At 38.0% G+C, this 11,669-nt stretch overlaps 1 protein-coding gene across 1 annotated transcript; it reads right to left on the bottom strand.

The window, feature by feature from the left end:
- Window positions 1–2,835: 2,835 nt before the first annotated feature.
- On the bottom strand, window positions 2,836–10,972 carry atp5f1d (ATP synthase F1 subunit delta). The gene is made up of 5 exons (XM_084722899.1): window positions 10,749–10,972; window positions 9,458–9,611; window positions 7,826–7,914; window positions 3,158–3,287; window positions 2,836–2,967 (listed from the first exon to the last, which is right to left on the bottom strand). Exons 1-4 carry the CDS (start codon window positions 10,863–10,865, stop codon window positions 3,165–3,167), a joined length of 483 nt encoding a protein of 160 aa, XP_084579025.1. The 5' UTR covers window positions 10,866–10,972; the 3' UTR covers window positions 2,836–2,967; window positions 3,158–3,164.
- Window positions 10,973–11,669: the final 697 nt, after the last annotated feature.

Below are 11,669 nucleotides of genomic sequence, written 5' to 3' on the forward strand. Positions count from 1 at the left end.
GCTCTCACTGGATACTCATCGTCCTTTATCAATGTACAGCACTTCACCACTTCTGTATCAATGTACAGTCCTTCAGTGCTCGGGTCAGACAGTTCGTTTGTGAGACATTTACTTCATTAGGCTGTGTGGCTGCTCGACAGTTCTTGATGGAAAATGCAAAACATTGGAAAGATGACTTGAGTGATTTCAACTGTGAGTCAGTCATTGTCACTAAAAATGCACACAAGGCCAGATATAAAAGACTGCTTCCTCAATTTACAGTATCTTCTTTTCCAACAAAAAAAATAAAAAGTTGGAACTTCTTTCCTGGTTTCTATTTTTGTTACACACAATCTAAGAGAACAGAGGGTGCACATGGAAAGCACATGGTCATTTTGTGCTTTGCCTTTCGGTGAGAGTGCCATTAAAAGCGCAGCATAGGAAAAAAAAGCAGAAGGAAGAGGCTGGTTTCAACATCCCATATCATAAATCTGGATTAAAGAAGTGGTGGTTTTTGACACGACCGTTTCATCTCGTCTGTCTGAAGTGTTACTCGCAGACCCCGAGGCTGACGGATGAGTGAGCGTGAGTGTGTATTGTTTATGAGTGTGTGTGTGTGCAGCTGGGACAAGACGGTTTTGATGAAAGAGACAGACAGATTGGAAAGGAGAACAGAGAGCAGGATGTGTGAGAGGTGTTGAGAGAACTAGTTTTTTTTTTTTTAATGGATCCTGACCTGAGTCACAGTCTGCAAGTCTGCACAGCACGTGCTTAATCAGTAGGAAAAGATTTTTTAAACGCGCCGACAGTTATAAAACATGGTTTTCTTCAGTGGAAAAACTCCTCTTCTTCTGAATTTATACTAGAGCTGCAATGATTAGTCGATTAGCTGTCAACTATTTTGATGATAAATCATTTTGAGTCATTTTTTCAAGATGCAAGTCTACACAGCATGTGTTTAATCAATGGGACGAGATTTTTCAACACATTTGACAATTATAAAACTTGGGTTTATTCGTCTTCACTGGATAAAAATCTCCTGTTTTGAATTCAGACTGCAGTGGCAAAGATACGTCAATTAATTGATTAGTTGTCAACTATTAAGTTCACCAACTCGTTTAATAAATGAATTGTTTTAAGTCATTTTCTAAGGAAAAATAAAAGTCAAAATTCTCTGAGTTCAGCTTCTGAAATGTGAATAGCTTCTGGTTTCTTTACTCCTTTATGAGACTAACCTGAATATCTTTGGGGTTTGGACAAAACAAGGTAGTTGGAGACACTGCCTTGGGCTTTAGGAATCAGTGACCAACATGTTTCAACATTTTCTGGACCAAACTAATCAGTCAGTCGTTAAAATGATCAACAGATTAGTCGATAATGAGATAGTCATTAGTTGCAGCCTTAATTCAGACTTTAATCCAAACAATACTCCTTTAAAGACAGCAGTTTCACCGTGGACATTAGCAGAGTCATGAGAGCATTTCTGTGTAAACACTTGGTACTTCCAGCGTACTTACACTTGTTAAAGGCACTCGAGAGTTCTGACATTCAAAATAAACCGGTTGTGGTTTTCAGCTGTGAAAGCCTCAAGTCGGCACGTGAATGAGGTCAGTGCCTCCTGGAGCGAGTCTGAGCTGAAACCTGTGGTTATGAAACAAGAGAAAGGCCTGGTTTTCCACAGGATGGGCAGTGAAGGACTTTTCCTGGCTTTGTCGCAGAAGCCTGAGGTCATCACTCATAACAAACACGCTCTGCCAACACATTTAAATCAAGGAAGCAGCGACAGAGTTCCAAATTACTCCAGCCCACAAGTAGGCCTGCAACAGTAAATGTGACTAAGACTTTCACCACATACAGGAGCTGATACACAGGAATATAAGACAAAAAGAGGATTTGGCTTTTAGGGAGTTATCACATCCAGAGGGGGTTATATGACAAATGCAATGACTGTTCCCTTCCCTGAAACTGTGGTTTGATGAAAAGAAGAAAGAAAAAATCTGATTATCTGAAATGCCATGGTACAAAATACAGCTGACATCTGCTGCCACCAAGTGGCAGAAACACCAACTGCATAGTAAACCTAATGTAGAGGCGTAAAGTTGACTTTTCCACTTGACATGGCAAATCTGCTTAATAAGAAAAGCATCTCCTCAAGACACTGTGTGACTGTTAGTCATGCTGATTAGGTTTATTTTTGTCCAAGATGGGTCTGCTCTGTTACAACAGTTGAAGTATACAAATCTATTAACTCAATTAGACTCAATCATCTTTGTGCATCAAAATACTACACAATCATTAGAGGTGCAATGATTAGTTGACCTTAAGAAAATTCTTTTTTAAATTTTGTTTCAGGTTTTTTTTCCCCAAGGAAAAACATTTGCTGGTTACAGCTTCTTAAACATAAGCATTTGCTCAGACTAGACTGACATGCATGAACTGATGAAGCTTCTTGGATGAGAGGCGAAACGTCTTCAAAGACATAAAGAAGTCTACGTGCCTTCGATTTAATCTTTTCTTGAGATTACAATAACCTGGACGACTGAGAACATTCACGGACAAGCATTTGCTGCTTTTCTTTTTCATTTATGACAGCAAATAAAGAGTCTTTGGGTTTTGGATTGTTGGTTGAACAAAGCAGCTTTTTGAACACATCACTTTGGGCTCTGGGAAATTGTGATGAGCACCTTTCATTATTTTTGGACATTTTATAGATTTTTATTGTATTTTAAAATCAATTAAATGTTAAAATAATCTTCAAATCAATAATGAACGTAACTGTTACTTGTAGCATAAACGAATATCATTAGGTAGCAGGAGAGGGCCAGATTAAAAAAAAAAAAACAAACTCTGACCAGGTACTTTCAAATAAATTTATTTTGTAATTTTATCCACTGTACAAAGCGAGCACGGAACCTTCTGGACAGACGTGACTGAGCTGAAGAAAACAGATGGACCACTGATTTCCATCAAAGAAACAGAAAAGATCACCTAGAGGGAGGGAAAAAAACAGTCTGACTCAGTTTGAGGAACACAATACAATCAAAGTGACCTCTAATTTCTTGTCAATATTTTCATTTTCAATTATATTAACAGTATCCTGCACCATCATTCTGTTGAATTGAACTAACAGGACATCTGACTAATTATCAATCATGGTGCTGAAGCTGAGCTGTCGTACCACAGGTCTACTCCAGAGCCTTGACGATGGCCTCGTTGGCCTCTATGCTGATCTGAACCTCTGCCCTCGCTGCCTCGTCAGATGTACCGGCCAAGTCAGACTGGGCCTTCTCCAGGTTGGCCCTGGCAGCCTTAAAATAGACAGAAAAACAGAACATGTCACACTGAGAAACAAAACAGGAAAGCAAATGATAAAGCCCACAATTCAGACTCAGTTTTGTCATATCAAAAACATTGACATCATATGTTACTTGGAGGTTGATTATCCTGTTATTCTGGGGAAAAAAAAAAAATCATAGGACCAAGAATCAGGGCGGGAAAAGATTCTGCAAAGCTCTCCTCATCCTGAAAACCTTTAGAGGCTAACTGTGATGTAAGAGTCTGAATAGCAAGACTGAGCAAAGAGTGAAAAGTGTGGAGTAAGACAAGCAGAGAAAATCCCCACTGCCTCTTTGCTCTGAAAGCTCCATTTGTCACAGTAGTGATTAGAAACGAGAAATGCCAAACATAGCTGGAAGTTAAAGGTCTCCCAGTAGGGATTTGACACATCTGCTATAACTCAACAGTGACTGACCTTTCCCTCCTTATTAACAGCGTGGGCCCATGTGCATTTTCACTGCAGAGTGGAGGACAACGAGGAAAAAATAACTCATTTACTGCGATGAAGTCAACTTGACAGTGACACTAGCACTGCCCAAGGTCAAAGACAGACACCTCCACGGCGAGTGCGTAATAACGCAGCCCAGCATTAACAAGACTGACATTTAAACAGGGACTCGATGCTCAAGTCCAACTGCAACACTGATCAGATAGATAATCATCAGCTGGGAGGTGTTCATCAGCACACAGGATGAAAATGAGAGAGGGAAAAGAAAATCTAGCACGAGTTCAGAGAATAGTCTCTGCTGGCAAAGATCAAGTCCCTGCTGGGACACGAACCAGGGTGAACAATCAGTAATTATGCATGCCTCAACAACCTGCATATGGACACCCATCACACAAATCTCATTAAAACAAAAAGATCCATAAAGGATTGACTAACCCACACTAGACTCACATTGTGAAGACATAATTTGTCAACACTGAGTGGTACAGCTCCAATAATGTCACATTCCAAATGTGGCAAAGCACAAGTCTCATCTCACAACTAGAATTACAGACTTGTCAGCCAGTTAGACTGCATTTTAGATCTGTGTGTCCAGACTAATAATATATGTAGTGAAGACTTTGAAAGAATTTAATAAAAGGTATTATGTGTAACTATCACTTTATTGACAGTCCAGTGAGTCATTTCCAGTGAGAAACATTCTGTCCTCACTTTAGAGACTTATTTTACAGAGTACAGAGCACTGGTAGAGACTATAATATAATATCAAGTTCTGAAACGTGGATGCCTCACATGCATTTTCAACCCGGCTTCTTGACAGAAAAAATTCCTTCGATGCATTTCTGAGATGTTGCATTCACAAGAATGGGACATACAGATGAGGACAAAATTATTAGCCCCCCTATCAAAATTTCATTTTCTCAAATGTATTTCCCAAGTGCTCTTAAAAAGATCGAGGATTTTTTAACACAGCTTTTCCAAACATCCTAGTTTTATTTTGGACGCTTACATTATTTTACTTTGCACACAGAAACAAAATTATTTCACAAAAACAAAAACTACCAGGGTCAAAATTATTTGCCCGCCTGATGCAACAGTCAATTGTGTATCCTTTTTACTGGATAACAGCCTGCAGTCGTTTGTTGTAGTTTTCCACAAATCATCAAGATTTGATGGTCTTCTGACATGGACCTTGGTCTTCAGTTCACCCCAGAGATTTTCAATGAGATTCAAGTCAGGGCTTTGTGCAGGCCAGTCAATAATGTTCACTTTGGTCTTCTGGAGGTAGTTTTTCACCAGGAGCGACATATGTTTTGGGTCATTATGGAAGACAAAGCAACGACCCAGACCCAGTTTGCCCATGACTGCTTAAGGTTTCCTTTCAAAACCTTCCCATGTCCTTCTTTCTTCACGATTCCTTATGTCTCTACCTTCTTTCGCCAAACATAAGCAACGTCTCTATGGCCAAAGAGCTCCAGTTTTGTCTCATCTGACCAAAGGACACACTTCCAGTATGCATAATCTTTCTCCAGGTTGTCCTTAGCATACTTCAGTCTGGCTTGAAGGTGTCTCTTCTGCAGAAGTGGAGTTTTTCTTGGTCTGTAACCTCGCAGTTCATTCCTGTGCAGGACTCTAGTGTCTGTCTTCTTTGAGACTACAATTCCCAACCTGGCTCAGTCATTCACTAGTGTCTTGGCAGTTGTTCTGGAGTCTTTAGACACATGTCTCTCTAGTTTTCTTTCCAGAATCTCTAAAATCTTTCACTTCCTACCTCTGCCAGTCTTGTTCTGTACTGTGTGGCTCTCTTTGAATTTCTTCATGATACTTCTCACTCCAGTTCTTGACACTTGGAAACACTGTGATAACTTTGTATATCCTTCTCTTGTTTTGTGAGCATCAACAATTCTTTTTCTCAAGTCTGAACTGATGTCTTTTGTTTTTGGCATGATGCTTTCTCAAGTGACAATTCAAACCCTTTTACTGAAGTTTTTATACTGTGTGCAAATTGGAAGATAACCCTCAGTTTTAACTTGATTTTACAAGCTTTGAGCATTACTAAGTTAAAGCACATCATTGCACAACAGTGGTCTGTGCTATCACTTGATTAAAAGGTCATTTCTTAAGGGGGCTAATAATATTGACCCTGGTAATTTTTGATTTTTCTGGAATAATTCTGTTATTGTGTGCAAATAGAAATAATTTATGCTTTCTAAAGAAAACTAGCATGTTTAGAAATGCTATGTTGAAAATTCATTTCTCTTAAAAAAGCACAAAAGAAATAGGGGGGCTAATAATTTTGTCCTTAGCTGTATGGGCAACTTGACAACGCAATGCCTCAGGCATAAAAACATGCCACAATCTGACTAAATATGTGTGTGAGACAAACAGAGAAACAATCAGAACAGATATTTCAAACTTCTCCTCTCCGTACAGTTCGTACTTCCCATGTACTTTGAAGGGAAGAAACTGATAAAGAACAAACCCTGCAGGTGTAAATGTGATACATGCACACCATCATAATGATATCAAAGGAGAAATTCATCTTTTTTTCTTGCTCACTTCCCCAGTGAAGTCAAAGTTCAGAGCAAACTGTGCAACAACAGAGCTGTTCAGACTTAGAATCACACAAGGACACCTCAGGTACAAAGATAATTGCTGCGAGGTCTCTGCTGGTTTTGTGAAGCAGAAGTTAAGAAGGGAATAGCAAATCTATTTTTAAAAAGAACAAATGTAGAAAAAAAAACAGCCAGCCTCTGAACCCAATTATCAGAGCTCTGTAATTTAAAAAGCAATAGACCAAAGGAAATAACGCACTCAATGGAGTTTTCAAAAACAGGATTTAGAAATTACATATTTTCCTGATGATCTTGTTTGAAGAGTGAACATACAGTTTTGAAAGTATAATTAACTACACAAGACTTGTTTGTGTTGTGTTGTTTTGTGTTCAAAGGCTGTGCCCCTCCTCATTAAATACCATAGATATGGATCTCTAGCATTTATGGGTACCTCATTAAAAATATGACGCATTCTATCATCTTCACCCATTATACAGCTTATAATGAAGAGATCAATACATATATTAGTTCAAATCAAGTAAATACAGAGTGGTTGAAAGAAATTAAAGATCAACTGTGGAATAACGCAATGCAATCAATTAACTCTGCATTAAATACCACTTCTGTGAAACATGACATGTTTATTCTTGTTGAGTTGCATTAATTTGGGCTATAACCCTTATTAATTTAATACTGTGTCCTCTTCTACTTTTTAAAAACCACATAACACTGACTAGTATATTTTCATTGTGATGTTTTTGTTCTTGGTGCAGTATGTGATTGTTCTGTTTTGATGACTACTTCACCTACACAGAAGGGCTTCAGATAATTCAAACGTGCTAGTCTCATCCTCTAGTGTTAAAACAAAACAAAATATCATATTGAATGTCATTTCATAGGTATTAACTCATGCTTTTCTACAAACTGCACAAAGTAAACTTTTTATCATGACATTTTCTGGTAAGTCTTCCACTTTATGCAATTCATTTAATATAAAAACATAGTTTCAGCTGTATGACTTTCTCATGGGTGGAAAGGTCGGAAAACATCAAGCAGTAGTTCTCAAACTTCCTCTGTCACCGAAAAAAAATCACATCCGCAACCCCTCAATTTTTTTAATGAATCATTAACAATGATAAGGGAAGTACCTAATAAACTTAGAGCTTAGTTTCACTCCATATTTTCACCCCAGTCATCCATGGTCTCCCTCCAGTGGTTCTACGCACAGTTTGAGAACCACTCTAGTAAAGTATGCAGACTTTGGATTTATCTTGATATAATAAAAATCTAGAAACGAAAAATTGGAGAAAACAGTTGTAGATAAAATAATGTTTTGGGCTAATGTAGTGATTAAAATACCAGATAAATGAGTTAATTTCATCACAGTTTTAATTATTAATTCTTATTCTCTCATGGTATATATGGGCACACTGCCAAGCGACATTATGACAGAAACCTCTCTAGTCTAGTTTGTATGCGAGTGTTGTGAGGGTGACATTATACTCACAGCAATGTCCAGCTGGTCCAAAGGAACCGCCTCCTCAGCCAGCAGTTGCACTGAAGAATCAGCGTTGACTGTTACTGACCCACTGCTCACTGTGAACACACAGAGAGACAACAGTGTAACTAAACATGTCAACATACAATCATCTTTTATAATCAATGCAATGTGCATTATACTTCGGTTCATCTGCTTGCATCACTCTCAGGCTTGCTTCTGTTCCACAGTTTATTTTCTCAACAAAGGTTTGTTTTATTTATGGAAACAGTTGAAATACAATCTCAGCTTAATAGACATATGCTATCAAATTTGAGGATGTCACTATTTTGACAAAGATACATATTATTATGTTGTCAAATTGACACCACTACAGCTTCAATGAGTCTGAGACATTGTCAAATCCAGGTGGAAGGCAGAGCTATTTACAAGTAAAACAAGCTGCAAATAACGTAGCTCAGCATAAGGACAGAATGACGTGTGTCATGTTTCAGCTTTTCGGAAAGATCCGTGAACACTTATTTAAAAATGTGAGGTCTGGTCTGAAAGTGGGGATTTGATGTAAAAGGTGTACACCAGCTTCTTGACTGACATCACTTATTATTTTTAATGTCTAGTCAGAGCAGATTTTGTTGAGATTTAATACTTTGAGACAGAATGCACATTGGAAAATGCACATCACAAGCAAGTCACAAGTCACTGTGGTTAGAATCAAGCAAGTCAAGTCGCTCAGGTCAATCGCGTCATTAGACAAGTATGATGATCTGCCCATTTCCACATCTAAAATCAGTTAAAAGACAGTGGTCAAGGGCACAAAAAGTTGCCTTTTATTTTCAACATTAATGGAAAAACTGTTGCAGCCTGTTTATACCTTAATCATCTTACTGATGTTTGATATTTTATGGCATCAATAACAAGTCTCCAACATGAACTTCAATAATGAGTGTGGCTCTGAAGTTGTAATATAGCCTTAAAGCTCTGAATGGCTGTTCAGTGAAAATAGAAACAATGTCTAACATGGCCTGATCTTAATGTAAGCTTTCTTCGAGCAGACAGTATATTAACTAAGATGACATTCATAGATGCCGTGTTTATAGTTACAGACCTTGCATAACACTGTTCTCTTCTTGCTACCATCATCGATAACATAATCATTTAAACCAAATGTTATTTTTGGACTAGCAACCTCCACGAAAGAGACCTTGTGCATTGGCTTCTGCTGGTCTCCAGTAGACTGCCAGTTTTGCACACAATGCACTAGAAATCATGTTTCAAAAACATTATCTCTTGATATATATGAAAATACAAATATTTACCTCAAATGTCAAGTCATTTCAAGTCATCTGTCTCAAGTCTATGCAAGTTTCAAGTCATGACTATCAAGTCAAAGTCTTGTTGAGTCTTTTGTAACTGTTAGTTAAGCGAGTCTTTAAGTCCTCAAATTTGTGACTTAAGTTTGGCTTGAGTCAAGTAATGTAACGCGAGTCCACTATCTCTCCTAAATACACATGTCACTGTTTGGTGACATCAAACACTTAGAAATCCATCATTAATTAGAGCAGCAGGAGCATAAAGTTAAGGCCCCAAGGGTGAGCCTGACCCAAAGTTATTCATGTTTGTTTTCATAAAGCAAAGTCTCACCAAAGTATTTGACAGAGGAACCATCATCACTGAAGACTGTGACAACACCCGGCCTGAGGACCTGCAGGGTGGGTACGTGGGCAGGAAGGATACCGAATGCACCAGTAAGTGTGGGCACATCAACCTGTTTCACACTAGCCTCTTTGAAAAACACCTGCAGAGTGGAGACAAGGAAAGAAGAGATACATTCACTGACTTATGGGCTGCTCTATAACAGTTCAACATTAATAGATGAAAAGTTGTCAAAAAATGATTCAAGTATCCATACTTTTTCAATGCCACATGTTTAAAATAATACAATATCCATTAAACTATAGAAAGCTATTTAAGTGGCAATTCAAAATCTCAGGTCAGTCTTTAAGTCTTGACTGAAATTTAGCTTGCAGTAAAACCAAACAGTTATTGTTCTGTACCCACAGTGTGTGCAGGTTGATAATTGAAAAAAAATCTTATTTTGTGTGCCTATTTTGCAGTGATATCAAAAGAAGCATAAAGTATATTTTTCTAATATTAGTATAGTATATAAGTGTAATTGTCTGGTACTTTGACAACACATATAACATATGGTGACTGAACAAAGACGAAGCTGTCAAACTAAACATTAGAATTTGAAATCGAAGAGCATTATAATATGATACAACCAATCTGTCGCCTGTCTGTTTACTTTTTATATAACACGCAAACATTTCTTATTAAACTTTGTTTTGATAATTACTGAATCGAATACATTAGTTCTGCAGCAGCATGCAGGACTTTATGAAACTCAACTCCTAAATCTGGAGGAACAGAGGACTGAATTTAGAAAAATAACGTCTGTAGGACAAGATGTACTACTGACATAAACCTCAAGGTTAGACAGCTCTGCATTCAATGGACTCTTGCAGAGCCAAATGGATTTACACTTATGCTATCAACAAAAATCGAAAAGATTATTAGAGAAAATGTACTTCAAAGATAATTAATTGGAAAAGAGCAATGCTTAAGTGGCCCCGTATCGCAAAGTAACATACTTGAACACGGTCAAAGACAGTGAATGACAGCTAGCCTATACTGGCTATCGTTAGCTTGCTAAGCTTAACATTTTACTGACAGCACAAGCTCTATCTAGACGGCATGCATGCATGGACTGCAACGTGTAGTTTCAAAAAAATAAAAACGTGCATTAGGTCAAAACTGCTAAACTTGATTTTCCTGCAAACCGTGATGGTGCAGTTCAACGCCAAACTAAGTTAGCCGTTTAGCTAGCTGGGCCCAAGCAGCCTCGCCGTCAACGTTAACTTTAGCTAGCTACCTGTGTCGGGGAGGCGAAAGTGAAGGACATCTGCGGGGCTCCGGTGGCGGCCTCGGCGTAGGAGCGAGTCTGCCTGAGCACAGGAAGAGCCCGGCGGAGAAATCTGGCTGCCATCATGTCTGAAAATCTGAGTTTATTCAAGAACAACTGAATGACAGAGACCCTCAAGCCCTTGCGTGAAGGCAGTCGGTGTGCGCTTGGGAGGACAAGGACGTTGGTAACCTACCCACAAGCCTTTACGGCGGCGCAAAGCATGTAGGGTAGTGTAGTCTTTAAAAAAAAGGCAAAAAAAGACGTGCATGTGGTTGTAAGTTTAGGCGGTCATTTATTATCTGGTTAATAACACACTAACCTTAGGTAAGTATTATAACTTTGTATTTAAAGAAACATTTTCAGACATTTCAGTTTTTTGCAAGGTAAGCGTTTATATCTTAAGCATTTTGGGGATGAGTAAATCAGAGATGGGCATTATTTCAATTAAATGTATTTAAAAATACACATTTAATTACTTTAGACTATTTTGTTATTTGTATTTTCCTGGGCATTAGATATAAACAGTCAGTAAAACAGTTTAGCCACCTATTTGCCACTACAACCCTGGTAAAAAATAAAAATAAAAAAAATAAAAAACACCCAGTATGCACCCCTGAGATGTCCCAATTGGGCACGTGGAGAAATTAGTTTTCAGTGTAGGGGGCTTCAATATAAGTCTGAGATGCCTATAAGTTAGATATGCCTAAAATGTGATCATTTCAGTTTGTAAAGATTTTGTATTTTCAAATGACACGTTACTTGTATTTTAATTAAGCCTAGATACATTTCCTCATACCAGTATTTTGTATTTTATTTTGTGCTATTTGTAATTTGTAACAAGATACTGTTTTTTTGACCATTTGGCAAAACGTTTACTCTCGACTTATG

Source organism: Lutjanus erythropterus, chromosome 7 (genome assembly GCF_056507025.1).
Source record: "Lutjanus erythropterus isolate fLutEry1 chromosome 7, fLutEry1.hap2, whole genome shotgun sequence".
Taxonomy (NCBI): Eukaryota; Metazoa; Chordata; class Actinopteri; order Lutjaniformes; family Lutjanidae; genus Lutjanus; species Lutjanus erythropterus.

What these genes read in the sequence shown, in the direction of transcription:
- atp5f1d (XM_084722899.1), bottom strand. Translation starts at nt 10,865, where the DNA reads ATGATGGCAGCCAGATTTCTCCGCCGGGCTCTTCCTGTGCTCAGGCAG. An exon ending in CTTTCGCCTCCCCGACACAG is followed by an intron (nt 9,612 to 10,748) that starts GTAGCTAGCTAA and finishes TCCACTCTGCAG; the next exon opens with GTGTTTTTCAAAGAGGCTAG. An exon ending in TTCCTCTGTCAAATACTTTG is followed by an intron (nt 7,915 to 9,457) that starts GTGAGACTTTGC and finishes GTGTGTTCACAG; the next exon opens with TGAGCAGTGGGTCAGTAACA.